Source organism: Eurosta solidaginis, chromosome 1 (genome assembly GCF_040869045.1).
Source record: "Eurosta solidaginis isolate ZX-2024a chromosome 1, ASM4086904v1, whole genome shotgun sequence".
Classification (NCBI taxonomy): domain Eukaryota; kingdom Metazoa; phylum Arthropoda; class Insecta; order Diptera; family Tephritidae; genus Eurosta; species Eurosta solidaginis.
In genome coordinates this window covers 261,569,755-261,589,066 of record NC_090319.1, presented here as the reverse complement: position 1 = coordinate 261,589,066, position 19,312 = coordinate 261,569,755, and the positions used below count along the sequence as shown (strand labels likewise).

The 19,312-nt window shown below is 36.0% G+C and overlaps 2 protein-coding genes across 3 annotated transcripts in view; both read left to right on the top strand.

The window, feature by feature from the left end:
• LOC137237227 (serine protease gd-like) overlaps nucleotides 1–2,330 on the top strand; it is a 34,070-nt gene extending 31,740 nt beyond the window's left edge. The window contains exon 5 of the mRNA XM_067760624.1: nucleotides 864–2,330. Coding sequence (XP_067616725.1) covers nucleotides 864–1,281 — 418 coding nt within the window. The 3' untranslated portion in view covers nucleotides 1,282–2,330. The remainder of the gene's footprint in view (nucleotides 1–863) is intronic.
• Nucleotides 2,331–10,816: 8,486 nt separating this feature from the next.
• Nucleotides 10,817–19,312, top strand: part of Dop1R1 (Dopamine 1-like receptor 1) — a 363,402-nt gene continuing 354,906 nt past the window's right edge. For both annotated transcript variants that reach the window (XM_067769834.1, XM_067769827.1), the window contains exon 1: nucleotides 10,817–11,709. The gene's annotated coding sequence lies outside the window, so the exon portion shown is untranslated. The remainder of the gene's footprint in view (nucleotides 11,710–19,312) is intronic.

Below are 19,312 nucleotides of genomic sequence, written 5' to 3'. Positions count from 1 at the left end.
CTTATTGGCTCCATCAATGGCAAGCTTTATAAAATTACCAAGAGGCACACGTGATTTTGAAATAAATTTTTAATTAAGTGTTGTATCACTTTTATTAGGCTCAACTTGTGACTAAAATCTATAACGAAATTTGTTTGTTAATCGATCGAAACATCTAACCACCAAAACTAGACCTCTCGTTCTGATAAGTCCGTTGTTTCATCAGCTACATATGTACATATATACAAAATTTGTTTTTGGAAAATCCGACATTACTCCTTTATGTGCCGGAATAGCCTTTGTTCTGCTACAATTAAATGATTGAACGATTTTTGAATCTGTGCAGTAGTGAAAAAGACAAAAATATCAAAATCGTGGCTACTTGCTTAAAAAGCACCAAAATTAAAAAGGTACCAGCGCACCAAACAGATCCCGAAGTGGCAACTGTGGTTTTCGCCGTATTTTTGCGGACAGCCTTAAAAAGAAATGTCAGTAACCCCAATCTTAATCAGCGAGTAGTTTGGGTTCGAAGCAAACATGTTAAGTGATGTCTCTTGTTGATTTATCCTCTTTGCAACTTGTACTCTATTCGAATAAATTGATATGGCTACAAAATTGCATACCCAAAAAATTCATAAAACTTTAAGAAAAAAGTTCAAAATTTTCGAAAAAAATTTTTTAAATTTGTTTGAAAATATTTTTGAGATTACTTTGAATAGTTTTAGTTAAACAAGTTATAGAAGTGTTTTTTGTTTTAAATATCGAAAATAAAACCGAAGAATTTAAATGGCGCAATTTTAAAATAGATGCACTGTTATTTTTCTGCTCGCTGCCGTACATCTACACTGAAGTGAACGAAATTAATATTTTCCATCTCTTTTCAGCTTCAGTGAATTTATACGTCCCATTTGTTTATGGAGCGAATCATCGGACAACTCTTTAATTGTCAGTCGTACCGCCTTTGTCGCCGGTTGGGGTGCAGATGAGGAGGGTCGTGAAGTAACTGCGCTACCTAAAATGGTAGATACCGCCATTGTGAGCGATAATGAGTGTTTGCGCTCTTCAGAAGTCTACAGCAAGCTCACAACACCACGTACTCTCTGCGCTGGCAATCGTGATGGCACTGGTCCATGTATGGGAGACTCTGGTGGTGGCTTAATGGTTAATCGCAATGGATTGTGGATGTTACGAGGTATCGTTTCGGCTGGTTTAACAGATAAAGGTCAATGCGATCTCAGTCAATTTGTTATATATTGTGATTTAGCGAAGCATATAGCATGGGTGCGTAATAATGTAACTTGAGAATTTGTCATAATAAGCGGACCCATTAAAGCATATAAATTTATAAGGTGTAAAATTATATCCGTTTACATACAATGTTATATGAACGCACCTAGTAATGTTCTTGATAAATTGTCGATCAGTTGTATTATTGTCAAGAAAAATTGTGATTATTATACAAATTATAAAATGAAAAGATCAAGTCAAAAACCAAAACTAAAACGTCTTTATGAAGACATTCCTGTAAATGACTTGCTGATGTTTGAAGATTGTTGATGAAAATGCCTGCTGTAATATCCGCAAGTTGCATTCCTTTGAGTTTACCGCGTTTACACTATAAAATGTGCGCGTAAATTTATAAAAATTGTGTAAATGATTTTTCATGCAAAATTTGACAGTTCATTTACGCGCTAGATAAATTTATAAGTTTACACGCTTTATAAGGTTAAAAGAGTTCCCCTTATGTAATTACACTTAATCACAGACTGTAAAGATTGGTGAAAAAATTTAAGTTTATACATAAGTATTTATTTTTAAACATTTTATTGAAATTTTTAAAAATTGTATGACAATACCTAACGTAATTTTGTATTTACAAAATATAAGTATATAGTAAATAATAAGAATACAAATTATTAATTTGTTTTTTATCGCCGGATTACAATATATCAATTTTATTGTGAAATAATATCGACATCTATTTCATAACAAACCGATTAGTCGTCAAAAACAAATATATAACACACCGTAAACAAATTCGTAACACTCCGATACAAAATCGACAAAACTTCGATATCAAATAGATTAATTTTTGATAATATATCGATAACTGCTCGTTAACAAATCGATATAATTTCGATGACAAATCGATAATTGTTCGATAACTTTTCGGTTACAAATCAAAAACTTTTAGGTAGCAGTAGGTAACAAGCCGGTAGCCCGGTAGCAAATCGTTGATTTTTTAATAGAGTATCGAACATATTTCTATAAATAATCCATAAATTTTAAAAAATAAGTCGATAACTTTTCGACAACAAACCGATAGTTTTTTAATAATAAAACTATACTTACTTACTTACTTAATTGGCGCTTAACCGTCTAAACGGTTATGGCCGTCCAACAAGGCGCGCCAGTCGCTCCGCCAACTGGCGCCAATTGGTCACACCAAGGGAGTTTAAATCGTTTTCCGCCTGGTCCTTCCAACCAAGTGGGGGCCGCCCTCTACCTCTGCTTCCATAGGCGGGTTCCGATAGAAACTCTTTCTTGGCCGGAGCATCATCTTTTATTCGCATAACATGGCCTAGCCAGCGCAGCCGCTGCGTTTTAATTCGCTGGACTATGTTGATGTCTGCGTATAGCTCGTACAGCTCATCATTAAATCTTCTTCGGTACTCGCCATCGCCAACGCGTAGAGGTTCATAAATCTTTCGAAGAACTTTTCTCTCGAACACTCCCAAAGCCGCTTCATCCGCTGTTGTCATGGTCCATGCTTCTGCCCCATATAGCAGGACGGGTACGATAAGTGACTTGTAGAGTATGATTTTCGTTCGCCGAGAGAGGACTTTACTTTTCAATTGCCTACCTAGTCCAAAGTAGCATTTATTGGCAAGATTGATAGATAATTTTACGATTAGTTTCAATTAATATATAAATCACTTTTCGATAAAAAATTGATAGCTTTTCGAAGGTCAATCTATAATTGCCAATCGTTTTCACTAAATCGTCGATTAGAAATCAGTAAATTATTGCTAACCTTGCTATCGAAAACAATTTTATAGCACTTCGATAGAAAATCAAAAGCCCGTCAAAAGCACGCCTAAACCAAACCGGCTTCGGCCTTGACTTCTTCTCCATTTCCTTTCGTTTCTTTGCCGCGCTTTTTCTTACACTCCACATCATTGTTACTATACCGTTCTTTTTCTTTCCCCCATTCATTCTTCTCTGGTCTTATTTTTCCTGACCATATTTTTCGTTCAAAAGTACATCACGCACTCTCTTCAGGAACTCCAACGATTTTGAGTCCATATAGATTATACATTAAATTCAGTTTAATATACAAACGTAACTCTAAGGTGTTGCAGTCATATAAATTTCCATCTAAAGCTACTTCCTCCCATAAAAAATAACAAAACTGCTATTCTAAAATCTATGCTAAAATTTTTAATGTATAAAATACACGATATGTAAAAAATCTCATCAACGAAATGTTAATATAATCACACATAAAAAAACGATTATTCAAACAATTTTACTTAAACAAGAAATCTCATTTATATTCTGTAATAGCAAAAACTTTACCCACACGATATCTATTGTCGTATGTTAACCTTCAGAACGTGTTAAGCATAAAACTTCCAACAATGTCAGCAAACAATTTAAGGATGCTGTAATACTCACTCAACTACATAGATATATATACATAGATAGATGTGTGTGAACACCTGTCTAAAATTCCGCTTAAGAGCATCACTAAAACTAGAAAATGCCAGAGTATACTTAAAATGGTGAGAAACTCATATGAATAACTCAAATCTAAGCAACTTAAAACTGGTATAAAATTATTACATACACATATATGCACATATTGACTTTACATGGGCCCAAAAAATATGATATTCTCTTCAAAATTTACATCGGGCTCTTTTCTTTTATTTTTTCCTACAAATTAGGTGAACGGGAACTACATGTTTTTGCAACTCACAACGGCATCTGCAAGACAAATGAATTTAGTTAGAAAGACTAGGTTATGTGGTCTTAAAGAATAACAAAAAAGTATTCAAAAGCCATTTGATCACATAAATGTCTTCTAAAACAATTGACAGATGTATGTTATAACCAGCCAGGGTATTTGATGAAGTTAAGAATATAACGCACACCAAGATCAAAAGAGCGATGTTCAGAAAATGCGAAACACGGGCTGTCTCTCCAATTCCATTTTTAATTTTTTACATTGTCTTTTTCGCTGATTAGTTGAGGCATTAGAAAATTGAGATTTAGGGTTAAATTATGTACAACGCTCAATGCCAAATTTTTACTCGTGTGAACCAAAATTCCCATCTTATAAGAGCATTGATTCACTTCAGTGAGTGACAGTAAACCTGCATACCTTTAATGTAATTTTCATTTTATTGGAATGCAATCTTTTGCTTTTTGCGTGCTAGTGGAGCATGGTGGGAATCACAAGGTGAAATAAAACGAAAAAGACAGAGATGTGGGCAAAGTAAACTGAGCTCAAGCTCAACTGTAATTAACACTTTCACTGCAAAACTGGACAAAATACGGAGAGGTGTAATCCATATATATTGTATAAATGTGCATCAGTTATTTACGTTAACTTTAGAGCTTTTGCTGTATTTAAATGGGTTTTGGGTTCGACCACCAGTGCCAAAAAAGCATATGTGACCCGGCCTATGAAAAGGTGGCTTATGACTCAAAAAAAAATTGCGAGAAACAGCTGTTAAAGATAAACAATGCATTTCTTCAGTTTCTTAGTAGTTTTTGTATTTTTTTTTTTGAGACATAAGCACATATATTTTTTGCCATCAGCCTAATGTACATCCTTAGATGCTTACATACGTATTGAAACATGCACTCAGTACTGCTGCATTTTGTGGATACACGTAAGTAAACATGAATGAATTTACGAGTAGGCACTCGAATGCCATGCTCGTTGAACACTTTCTCAGAACTTTCTGTGCAGTCGTCATATCATTTTTCTATGTAATATAAAAGTAACTTCATAAAATGTATGTACAAGCGTATGTATACGAGTTCTTACTTTTACTTGTAACTGCACTTTATAGGGACTAAGTAATAGAAAGTTGCAATGTTCTGAAAGAGAATGCTTGTCTAATAAATCTAAACTTGCTGTGTCTTCTACAGGTATGTATGTGTTTACGGTATTTGTATGTAACACAGGTATTTCCTTTATATTATTTTTAAAGTTTACGCAAGCAGACATGTGTATAGTAAAAGTTGAAATTGAAGTGGTAGCAGTGAAAACCGCCTCACTAAACTAAAAAAAACAAGTAAGGAAGGCTAAGTTCGGGTGTAACCGAACATTACATACTCAGCTGAGAGCTTTGGAGACAAAATAAGGGAAAATCACCATTTAGCAAAATGAACCTAGGGTAACCCTGGAATGTGTTTGTATGACATGTGTATCAAATGAAAGGTGCCAATGATTATTTAAAACGTAGTGGGCCTTAGTTCTATAAGTGGTAGCCTTTTCGAGATATCACAGTAAGGGTGGACCAGGGGTGACTCTAGAATGTGTTTGTACGATATGGGTATTAAAAGGGAGTAGCCCTTAGTTGTATATGTGAAGGCGTTTGCGAGATATCGACCAAAATGTAGGCCAGGGTGACCCACAACATCTTCTGTCGGGTACCGCTAATTTATTTATATATGTCATACTACGAAGAGTATTCCTGCCAAGATTCCAAGGGCTTTTGATTTCGCCCTGCAGAACTTTTTCATTTTCTTCTACTTTTACAAAGTTTTTTCTAAAGTTATATTTTCCGTCAATAAACAAATCCAATTACCATGTTTCATCTATTTTTTCTTATTTGGTACAGAATTATGGCATTTTTTTCATTTTTCGTAATTTTCGATATCGGAAAAGTGGGCGTGGTCATAGTCGGATGTCGGCCATATTTTATGCAAAGATAAAGTGACTTCAGATAAGTACGTGAATTAAGTTTAGTTAAGATATATCGTTTTTTGCGCAAGTTATCGTGTTAGCGGCCGAGCGGAAGGACAGACGGTCGACTGTGTATAAAAACTGGGCGTGGCCTTAACCGATTTCGCCCATTTTCACAGAAAACAGTTATTGTCATAGTTTCTATGTCTCTACCAAATTTCACAAGGATAGGTAAATTTTTGTTCGACTTATGGCATTAAAAGTATTCTAGACGAATTAAATGAAAAAGGGCGGAGTTACGCCCATTTTGAAATTTTCTTTTATCTTTGTATTTTGTTTCACCATATCATTACTGGAGTCGAATGTTGATATAATTTACTTTTATACTGTAAAAATATTAAGTTTTTTGTTAAAATTGGACATTGGACTTAAAAAATTTTTTTTTTTTTAAATTGGGCGTGTTCGTCATCCGATTTCGCTAATTTTTATTTAGCACACATATAGTAATAAGAGTAATACTGTTTTTACACAGACGGCTTATTGAATAATAAAAGCAGTTTTCTACATTAAGACGCTTATTGAGCTCAATCTTCCCTACAAAATTCGAATCTATAATTGTTTCATTAGTAGCTAATCGAATGCCTAATGAAGTCAAAAGCACAATGCAACTCTGTTGGGAGGGTTCAGTTTCTTAGTTTTTGGTGTGCTCAGTGCTTAAAAATGTCATTTGTCAAAGTAAATGTCATTGTCTGCATGGCGGAACGATACAAGGTGGCCGTATCGAACAGCTGATTATAACCTTTTTTATTTGATTTGATACATCAACTTACGGCGCAGTACGATTTTGACATTTGTCCGTCGAGTTTACAAAAACAAAGTACATGGAATTCTTATCTATGTATGTAGGTATGTCACCATGCTGCCACCTTGTATCGTTCCGCCATGATTGTCTGCCATATAGCATTGCCATTTTATTCGCTTGACATTTCATCCTTCATACTAATCGAGCAGTTACTTCTGTGTGAAAGCAAAAAATTTACGATTTCATTAGAAGGTGAAATGAGATCATTATGTTTCTGTGTGAAAACAGTATAACGTGCCTACCAAATTTCATCATGATATCTTCAACGAATGCCAAATTACAGCTTGCAAAACTTTTAAATTACCTTCTTTTAAAAGTGGGCGGTGCCACGCCCATTGTCCAAAATTTGTCTAATTTTCTATTTTGCGTCATAAGGTCAACGCACCTACCAAGTTTCATCGCTGTATCCATTTTTGGTAATGAATTGTCGCACTTTATCGGTTTTTCGAAATATTCGATATCGAAAAAGTTGGCGTGGTTGTAGTCCGATTTCGCTCATTTTAAATGGCTATCTGAGATGAGCGCCCAGGAACCTACACACCAAATTTCATCAAGATCTTCAAAATTTATTCAAGTTATCGTGTTTACAGACGGACGGACAGACGGACGGACGGACATGGCTAAATGAATTTCTTTTTTCACCCTGATCATTTTGATATATAGAAGTCTATATCTATCTCGATTAGTTTATGCCGTTACGGATTAACGTTATGCGAACAAAGTTAATATACTCTGTGAGCTCTGCTCAGCTGAGTATAATTACTAGCTGTAAAGAGAATAGATACGTAAATGGATCTTAAACGCAAGACACTGTGAAAGACCGTCGTTATCGATATACCAAGGCAGCGATCATATTTTGAACTTTCGATATGTTTCTATGGTTTTAGGTTAGTTATGTCTACTGACGAGCGGTGGGCTGGCATTTGCAGATTGGTAATATCTGGTTGGGAAGACTTGAACAAAGGCTAGGTTCGAGGTAGTATACCAAACACAAGAATATAGCGTGCTCAGTGTGGAGGAGAAGAGAGCCGTACATCCCGCCGACAAGTTCTGAATCCATTTTCTCTCTATCTGGATTGATAAGCGAAGCCTGCAAGCCATCTTGGCAGACGGAATCTCTTGACGACTTCAGAGCTCCTAGTATATGAGTTTTTAATAGAAAAAAAAAAGGATTACGGCACTCTAGGTCTGGAATCGGTGCAATGCTTTGAATATTTACATATATAAAACAAATGATAAAGAAGATTTTCAGAAGTTTTGAAACATGAATCTGGGCATTGATAATGCCAGATAATGAAAGTCCAGAGCTAAGGATATTTTCTGCTGGAGCTATATTTCGTCTTTCAGCATGGTAGAAGTAGCCTTAAATCCAGTCGGTAACCTTAAATCCAGCCGGTAGGAGCTCTTATTTATAGCATGAGTGCTTCAGATTAATCAGCATCTCGTAGTTTTTCTTCGAATGCTGGAGCGCCTAAATGATATGTACATGCGGGATATAATTCCTCTAAGGTTACATTCGTTATTCCAGCTAACTGGATACGGAGGCTTGCTTTTTTACCAAGAGATATAAGATTTCCGCTCTCAGGACTTCCCGTATGAAGGGCTGTTGCTGCTTTCAGATAGGGATAAGTATATAGCGAAAATTTTGGACAGGAAACTCACGTGTAGACTAATGTGGAGGATACGGCAATGACTATCCCAGCAGGGTAGGGGTTAGAATATACCCGCGGTAGGTATGCCTGTCGTAAGAGGCAAAATAGATTCAAGGGGTTGTGTAGCGCAACCCTTTCAAGAGGTAGCCAGCGCAATATATGGCTTCTCCAACCCAATTGTCAACCTCATCTATCCCTGGCGAATCCTGTTTCATTGACAGCCGAGGCTCTGGCGACCCCGAACTCCTCATGGATCTAGGGGGTGGGAGGGCGGTTAGGCCTAGAAGGTTGGTACCGGAACGTACCGGATCTGCATCCGACAAAGGACCATCAATAACGATAACACCCCTCAAGGCCTTCGGGGTGTGTCCTTATCGCTACAGCAACAACAACATAGGGAAATGACGGTCTTCTTTGCCATTTTACTGCTATTGGGAGTTTATCAGTGCAACTCTCCCCAAGGGCAATATCCTGGCTTTTTGTTAGTCAAGCCGATTAGGCTCAGCGCGTCGGGGGGCATAGAATTTACCTGCAGCAGGTATGCCTGTCATAAGGGGTGACCAAAATACCCAAATGATTCGAGGAGTTGTGTAGATTTACTCCCTCATAGGGTTGCCAGCGCAATCTATAGCTTCTCAAACCCCTTGCCGACCTCACTAGCCCGTGATGAATTCTGTTTCTTTAGCAGCCGAGGCTCTGGCGAGCGGATCTAAAGGGGGGAGTTATGGTCTACAATTTTCAATGCGGTCGTGAGATGGTCCGGTTTTTACCCTAATATTGCTTGTTAGCGGAACGTACTGGGGAGAAGTACTCATCTGAAGTTAGCAAATTTAACTACTTCACGGAGGAGTCGAAGTTGGCAAGGAACGTTTGTCGGAGAGTTTTTGGCAGCAGCTTGATGTAAGATTAAGCCTTCCTTTCACTGTAAAGTCCTCTAAAGAGAGGTTACAGCGATTAAGGAGGCTCTTGATGGGGTCTTATCCAGGATTTCTATAGTACTGTGGTTTACTCGGAAAGCAGCTAACAAAGCACTGACCTCTCATGTGGTATAAGCGATACGTTTTCGAAAATTAATCGAAAGCTTTTCGATTATTAGTCGATAAATTATTCATAATCAATTGAGCACATTTTAAGAACATATCGCTTGTTATAATAAATTGGTAACTTTTCGCTAATAAATCGAAAACTTTTTGACAACTTTTTGATACCAGGAAAATTACGAATTGGTAGCTATCCGGTAAAAAATCGGTAACTTTTCGATAAAAAATCGACAACTCTTCGATAACTAAACTATAACTCGTCGAAAAATAATCGATAACTAATCGACAGCTATTGTTATCGATAGCAATTTTACAACAGATCACTATCTCTTCTAAACCTCGTCGATAACACATCAAAACAAATCAATAGCTCGTCGACCAAAAATGGATATAAATAACGTTTATATTTTAGATTCCATGCTGTGAGCAAAGATGTTTACTCATCAAAAACATTGTTTAAACACATACATTATTGGGGCTGAGCTTTTAGGTTGGAGGAGTGACTTTCGACGCCGCCATAATAAAACAAATGTTTACCAAATCTAACCAAATCAACAGGTGGCATGCTACATATGACAAGTAAAAAGTAGAGCATACAAAACAGAGAATAAGTATTATTTAGCAAAGAGAAAGTAGAGAGAGAGAGAGTTAGAGTGTATGAGCCATTGCGTTCGGAAGTATGGTGAAAAGCTTTGCTGCCCCAAAAAATGATAAGCATTAAATGCGAGAGAGCCTGCTTTCGTATCCGACCAATAGGCAATATCAATTTTCAAGCTAAACCACAACTGTTGTGATAAGCATAAGTATGTATTACTTACAATAAAAATAACAACAGCAATAACATATAAACAGAGCATTGCATGGGATGATAAGAGCAATCATAACAGAAAATATGTTATACCTTTTATCGGCATATTTACAAAATACGAGCATCCTGTTGATTCGTTTTCACATATGAAGATGGTTGTTAAAATGTAGGTGTGCTCGTGTGTGTGTGTATGCCACAATTCGTAGCATATCTTATGGCGTAGAAGGCGATAAAACGCGAATACAGCGATAACGTGGCCAACAACAACAAAAATATGCAATAAAGTTTTTGTGTGCGTGTGTGTGGGAATATTGGTACACCTACGAAATTAAGGATGCCAGTAAGCAATGTTAATAGCAACAAAGCATAATACAAGAACAACAACAGCAACAATAAGTTATTTTGAGCAGACTTGTAGGCCACCCCAAAGTGTATGTGGTATGAACGTATATATTAGCACCTACTGAATCCTGATCATAATCATCAACGCCATCATCATCATCACATTTGTTCGTTGGCTTGACTATTCTTTGTTGTTTGCCTTTGGTTTGCACGTTGCGGCTTGGGACGCAATTCAGGCGATTCAGTCGACGTTAAGCTTTCATCCCGTACGGTTTGGATTTCTAATATCGCAGTGACATTTGTGCGCATACATATTTAAGAAAAGAAGAAGAGAAGAAAAGAAAAAGATTGTATGAGGATTTGATAGTGAGAGATACATAATGCATTCCACCAGTGATTTCAACTGGCAAATGCAGTGATGAATTTTATTTTATTTGTCGGTTTTGCGTGACTGGTGCGTCGATGTCACAGTGAGATCTTCAGTTATCTAAAAAAGTTGGGCCTTTGAAAATGGCGCAAAATGTATAATACAATGTACATGTGTGTGTATGAATGCAAGAGTGCAATAAATTTGTGTACTCAGTAAAGGCAAGTGTGATGGATGTGTTGTAAATTTTTGGTTTTAAGTGAAAAATTTTATGCCCGCAAGCACGAGTTGAGAGATAAATAATTTATTTATTTTTCTGACGACAAATTGCATGCCACAATAATATACCTGATTGGGTGAATGCAGTAGTGCTTTTGTGCTGTAAATTGTATCACAAAAATTATTTGTGCTGTTAATGAAATTTAAGTGACCTAGAGAAATATATGAAAATAAAACTAAACGAAGAAGGAAGCTGTGGCAGATAGAAAAGCTAAAAAATTAGAAAAAAAATTTTCCTTTCAAAAATGTGAAATCAAAAAAAAAAAAAAACTTAAAATTAAAAAAATTAAAGTTTTCAAGTGTAAAAAAAAAGAAATTTGAAAATTAAAGAAACCAAAATTTGAATAATCAAAAAATTAGATAAAATTTGGAATTTAGTGAAGGACTGGACATAAATAAAAAATTTTAATGAATTTGTTTGTAGTCTGCGCGAGGAAAATACTTAATTAATTGAAAAGTAAGTCATTTTTATTTGTTTTCGAAACAAAATTATATTAAAAAATACAATAAAAAGTAAAACTATAATGTGAATTTGTATAAAAGAAGTAAGGCAGCTTAATTACGTGTGTAGCCGGATATGATATATTTGATATGATTTGATGATATTTTAGTCAAATTTCGGACTTAATTAAATTATTTTATTTTTATTTTCTATATTTAAAAAACAAAAATTTATGAATTTTGTAACTGAAAATTAGTTAAAAAATTTCAAAAACGTTTTCGAAAAAATTCGATAAAATTGTATAAGAATTTTGAACTATTTATTTGGATCTTTCTGCATTTTTTTTTTCAGCATACAGCTTGAAGTCTTACAAAGTACAATTTATTAGTATTTTTTTCGAAGGGTGTCTTAGATTTTCTTCCATATAAACAAAAAGTTTTCAAACACCTTATGTGTGTCTTGTATATTGGAACAATTTCCCGTCAAATTTTCGCCTTGATCTGTTGTTGTCATTTATCTTGTATTTATAGTTCATAGATAAGTCAGCAGGTATTATCAAAATCTATGTTTTTGTATGTGTACTCGTATGTACTGTGTGTTCATTCAGAAATTAGATTAGTTTCAACTGCTCCATTTGTGTGGCTGACTTACGCAGATAGAAGTCAGTAATTCTAGTCGTTTGACCTTCTTTGTGTGTTTGTTGCTTAGGTACGTTGATTGTTTTGTGTTTGTTCGTTGCTGTGTGTTTGACTGTTGTACCTGTGTCATTACTTTGTTTCTTGTAAATAAGTTTTAAAGGTTCAACTATTTTGTTTGTTTGTTCTTTTATTATTCTATTGTCGAATGTTTTCTGTTTGTTTTCGAGTACTTTCATACATAGGCTTTTTGTTTGCATATGAAAAACTTTGACTGTTTTATTGGTGTTTGCTGGGGAACATTCGTTTTCGACCATGTAATTTGCGAAGTTTGACTCTAGTATGATGTTTGTATTTTGTGTACTTTTGTTGTAATCTCTAATGAGTTCTCTCAACCTCATTCTTATTTGCCGCCCTGTTGGTCCTATGTAACTGCGTTGGCATCCGCAGGTATGTTTGAATACGCCATGGCTGCTGAACAGATCCTGTGTTGGTCCAACTCCTAGTATTTTCCCTTCCATTATTTCGTTTTGGTTCTCCATGATTCCTTCTGAGTTTATCTACTAGTGCTTATTTATATCCATTGTTTGCAGCAATATTATATATTACTCCAAGCCCTCTCTTATATGCTTCTTGTATAAGAGATGTTGTTTCAAGCCTATGTATGTATGTACGAAAGCAATATCCTTCAAAAATTGTAAAAAAACGATAAATTTTGAGAGACGATAATTGTCTGGCCTCGAAAATTTCAGAGAGCACCAAAAAAGTTCAAAATTTTCGTAAAATTTTCATCTTCCTTTTGAAAAAGTGTTTGAGATTGATTCGCAAATTCATGGACTTCAGACCAACAAAAATAAAATAAAAGATAAATTTAATTGACGAAATTTTATAGAACTTGTCATTGCGTTTTTTCTGTTCGCTTCTATAGTATTTTTTTTTTGTCGATTTCAATGCCACAGCTCATTTGCTTTTAGAAAAATTGTCCATTTCCATCTCCTAAATCAGTAATATATAAAGCGTATTCAATAAAAATTGTGTTCAGAGAAATATAACAATACTTAATAAGAAAACTTATTAATTTGGATAAATCGGTGTCCCGCCGTTCGTTGGTAAAGTTCCTGTCGTCGGTCAATAATGTAGAAACGTTTGACCTAAAGAAAAAATTGGTCAACACGACAGGTCGGGAATATCATTAACTATCCTTGTAGTGTACGAAGCCCGCATTGATGTCAGCCCACACATAAATGCTTTTGCAGCGTTTTTTCCCTGTTACACTTAAACGCTTTGCTTCGCATTGACGCAAGAACGTGTTCCATATAAGTTAATCCTCAGAAGTGAGTTTTGAACTACAAATGGATTTGTGGAAGCTTTGACTATTATAAGGGCAGTTTTGGTGAAGATTAAGGAAGCATTCAGTCAATCCAGTGTCGAGTAGAGTCCCACAAACACCTGCTTTATAAAAAACACTATTTATACGCTAAGTACTTATACACACATACACACAGCTGTGTAAGGTGTCAAAAGGGTGGCGAGGCTGCGCAGTTCAGCGGTATGCTGCTGACGGAGTAGTTTAGAGGGTACGGTTTGTAAGATTATTCCTACGGTAATATTATCGACAGTAGTCCAACAGTTGTGACAGCGGAGAGGTTGATTGAAATGCTGCATGGCCGATCGGCGGTAGAGTAGCAGTCGGATTGAGATCCTAGCACCAGACGAATCAGCACAGCCACAGCGGGGAGAACGGTCCCGTAGCAACGGAGTGCATTATGCTGACAACAGCGGGCGACGTTATGACAGCGGTGCTCAATAGGTGACGGAGCGCGCCGTGATACCAACATATGGGCGATGGTATGACACGAGTAGCACCTATCGGACAGCAGGATAACCAGCTACGGAAGGTCACAGAACGCGTACACGGGATGGAGTCAGATGGATATGAGTGTCGGTAATGAGGTAGGAGTTTCGGGAACCCTTTGATTTTCCTTTACAGCGGCTGGTTGCTTTTCCAGGGGTACACGTCTGCGGTACAGGCGGGCGCAGGCAAATCGGTGAACTAATATAAACTACGTGGACACACTTTAGTAGAGTTTCCCCCATTGACACCCCTACCTTAGAAGGTGTTAATGGAGGGCGGTGTTGTGCCTGTCGTGACTCGATGGACCGACCCGTACGCGGAAAGAAGTGGAGTTTAAAGGCAAACAGGTAATTAGCGCTTAATCGTTTAAACGGTTTTCTCCGTCTAATAAAGCGCGCCAGTCGCTTCTGTTCTGGGTAAACTGGTGCCAATTCGTCACACCAAGGGACCGTTTTCCATAGGCGGATTTTGATAAAAATGCTTTCTTTGCCGTAGCGTAATTTCACTTTATTTTCATATCAGTTGCAAATAGACGCTAATAGAATAATTCTAATATTTAATATATCAAGAACACCACATTTTTTACTATGAACTCGATTATTCTAATAAACTCTTAAATTTTATTAAAGGTAATTTTATTTTAAGTAAATTATTCCACCTCCTACTTGTGTTACATAAAATTTTTGTGATTAAAAATGATTTTTCTAATTTTTAGTTCGGTATGCTATAAAAGCGTAGATTTTTAGTTTTTTCAAACTATTATTTATTTTTAAATTTTCAGTTCGATTTATTTTGTTTGTAGATTTTCATGTTCTTGAGTACGTTCAGACGTTGGTAATTTGCTTGACTGACTGATGTTTGCGCCTACCGATGACTTGAAATAAAAAAATCCGCAGTGCTGAGTTTCCTATATTCTTATTTGACTCCAATGGGTAATCGAGTAAAAAAACTATTGCAAATTAAAATTAAGTTAATGCTGTGGAGCTTCTTTGCTTTTGTGCTCGTCTCACTGCATTAAAAATATGGTCGTGGCCTTTTTTCAAATTGGCCTTATGACCCCTTTGAAGTGGACATAGGATTAACTGATTTTATGTCCATTGACTTTATCTCACCCCACCGTTGAATTACTGCATTGCAATCGATCACTGATACATATGCAAAGCTTCAATTACACTTATGGCCATATGAAGTGGACATAAAGTCAATTGAATTGCCCTTGAGCTTATGTCACCCCACCATCAAATTATTGCATTGTCATCAATCCTTGATACGTGCGAAAAGTTTTAATTAAACTTATGGGAGTTTGAAGTGTTCATAAAGTCAATTGGATTTAGGTCCTTTCACCCCAACCATGTCCATGTCACCCCACTATCAAATAATTGCATTGCCGTCTGTCCTTCATACGTGTGCGAAGTTTCAAATTTATAAAAATTCTGGAAGTTGGTGAAAACTTTGGTCAAATATTCCGCAATTATTTTGCTTATTTCTTCCATGCGGGCGGAGGAGCACTGAAAAGATATTATTTAATAATTCTCAATGCACTGATGTCTTTTGATAGAGGACCAGCAAACGCTGCACTTAATCACTTCAAGTCTATATCTCTTTTTACCTGCTACTACTTCAATCAATTTGTTGTATTAAAATAACCGACCAATATATGTTTTGTCATGGCAATATAGATTGTGATCGGATTCTAGATCCATAAATATTTTCGATGAATATAATGTCGTATTACTACTGCTTGAGTAAACAAGCTTCAAAATACCCACAACGTAGCATTCATAGCTAAAAACTAAATTATATTTAGGTATATTGAAACTGTATACCCTTCTTAAAACCGATATACTTACCAAACATCTAATAATAACAAAAAAACCAATCAATAGACCTAAAACTTATTGCAGTCAGCAGATAAAAAGCGTTAAACCCATCCTACCAGACTTAAATTAAATATTTACGTATGCATCTATGTATGTATGCAGATTGATATGTATTACCGTTAGTACAACCACTTCCTTCAACACGGTATGCGACCATTTGGAAGTTAAGCAATTCCTCCTCATTGCCGTCGGGCATTGTAAACCACAACATTACATCGAGGAAGCATTTTCTGAAAGCTCATTTACTTTCTTTTTAATTGCATTTTTTTGCGGTAGACACGCATAGCTCACGACCAACCCTAAGCAGAATTTTTGCGTGCCGTGCAGGTATGACACATTACATACATATTACATAGTATAAAAAATTAATGCAAAACTATTTTCAGTAGTGTGTAATGTGTGAGCAAAAGAAAAATGTCTCAAAATTGTAACACGCGAGAAATGTGTCGATATTCTATAACTAGTAAAAACACATACCAAGCTAAGTTTAGGTTCTTCAGAAGTGTATGTGTGTAACTTAATGTACATTAAGCTGGGTTAATTTGCATGGACGAAAGTTAACCCATATCGCGCCATCGATTTTTCGATAGGTTTTGGGCTCAGGAAAAAAAGTTCCACTAAGCATACCCAAAAAAATCATTTTGAGTTTTTTGACTCTTTTTCCTTGATTTTTAAGGTTTTTTTCATGACCTACTTAAAAATTTTCACTTTATTTTAAAATTTTCATGTACACCCTGTCCGACTCAAAATTGTCCGCTAAAAACTTTGGCGATAACAGTTTTTTGAAAAAAAAAAAAAATATTTTTTGGGTTTGGAGGAGTGTTTTGGTGAAAAATTTTATTTTTTCGCCATTTTTTTTTTTATGGGTTTCTTCAGAAACATGCAAAAGTGTTGCCGATGAAAACGAATTTGTCTCATAGTTCCTAACCCACTTAGCATTATGCGATAAAAACGTTGGCATTAACAGTTTAAAAAAATAAATTTTGTTTTGGTTTTTGGGACTTGTTTTGGTCGAAATCGATTTTTTTTTATTTTCAAGGCTCCAAATAACTTTGTATGTATATGTTTCCGTTTGACCCACCAATAAGTATACCAAAATGTTCAGGGGATGAGCTAAGTCGATTTAGCTATGTCCGCCTGTCCGCCCGTCCGTCCGTCCGTCCGTCTGTCCATTTGCCCGTTTTTTGAACGCAAAGTAGTCCCTCAATTTTTGAGGTATATTGATGAAATTTGGTAAGCATGTATATTTTGATGCGAGATTTACATTTGTCGGAATCGACCGGATCGGGCCACTATAGCATATACCTCCCATACAATCTATTGTTCAATAAGAGGGGTTTCGCCATTTCTGCCCCATTTCTGCCTAATTTTAACAGCTAGCAACATCAAATTTTACCACAAGCTTACGTATTGGGCATAGATTGTTGTCTGAAAAGATCGGACTAAAAATCGATTTCGACAAAAATGATGAAAATCCTCTTACCTGAATGGTCGGTTGTATGGGATATATATTATAGATATGTCCGATCTTGATGATTTTTTCAGACAACAATCTATGCCCAATACGTAAGCTTGTGGTAAAATTTGATGTTGCTAGCTGTTAAAATTAGGCAGAAATGGGGCAGAAATGGCGAAAACCCCCTTATTGAACAATCGATTGTATGGGAGGTATATGCTATAGTGGTCCGAGCCGGTCGATTCCCACAAATGTCAAATCCCCCATCAAAATATGCCTGCCTACCAAATTTCATCAATATACCTCAAAAATTGAGGGCCTATTTTGCGTTCAAAAAACGGACAGGCGGACGGACGGACGGACATACGGACATGGCTAAATCAACTTAGCTCATCCCCTGGTCATTTTGGTATACTATATTGGTGGGTCTAACGGAAACATATACATAAAAAATTATTTGGAGCCTTGAAAATGAAAAAAATCAATTACGACCAAAACAAGTCCGAAAAACAAAAAAAAAAAATTTTTTTTTAAACTGTTAATGCCAACGTTTTTACCGCATAATTTTAAGTGGGATAGGAACTATGAGACAAATTCGTTTTCATCGGCAACACTTTTGCACGTTTCTGAAGAAACCCATAAAAAAAAAAAAATGGCGAAAAAATAAAATTTTTTACCAAAACACTCCTCAAAACCCAAAAAATATTTTTTTTGCAATAAACTGTTATCGCCAAAGTTTTTAGCGGATAATTTTGAGTCGGACAGGGTGTACATACAAATTTTAAAATGAAATGAAAATTTTTTATGTAGGTCATGAAAAAAACCTTAAAAATCAAAGAAAAAAGTCAAAAAACTCAAATTTTGCAGGCTCGAAAGGAATTTTTTTGGGTATGCTTAGTGGAACTTTTTTTCCTGAGCCCAAAACCTATCGAAAAATCGATGGCGCGACATAGGTTAATAAATCGACCCAGCTCAATGTACATACACCGACGATTAAAACTGGAGCAGTGATCTAGAGAGTATACTTTGCTTTAAATTATTGACTTGGTTTTTTCAAGCTGGATTGTTCCAGTTTTGCACCCAAAAAAACAAACTGCAAAATTATATTTTGTTTTAATAGTTTGTCTACAGTCTTTGTCATTTTTTAATTTCTGTATATTTTGGGGCATGCTTTCAAATTGCTTATGGACGTAATTAGGTGGCATAGCGCACCATTCTCTCTCGACACGTTCCCAAAACTCCTGTATGCCTTCAGGAAGGTTACCTCAACTCGTTAGCTGACGTTTTAGAAAACAAGTTTTCGATCGGGTTTATTTCCGTGGTCTGTGTGGGTCTCTCCAGTCTTTGAAACATTTGAGATCTCAACCGATTTTGTACCAATTCGGTGGTAAGTTTCTGATAGTTGTCGTGTTGAATAAAGGCTATGTCCTCACTACAGGGAAACATGACCACTGCAACTGTGTAAATTTTTACAATAGGACCTACCTCAAAAGGTGAAATACAACCCCAAATTATCATAAAACCACCCCCAAATTGTGCAGTTTGTTCATTTCGTGAGGTTTAATTGCACCTGTTGTATTGGAGCTATGTATACCGCCCATCAGACTGAAAATGGGTTATGTTGGTCTCATCTAGCATCAAAAAATTTGATGGCTGTAGCATTTTCCTTTGTTCAAGCAATCTTCGATTTCTTCTCTTTTGCATTGTATTCTGCTGATTTTTGCGACCACCGCAATGGCCAGATAACCGTTTTTGTTTTAAAAGCGATAGGTTTTTCTTCAAGTGTGGACAG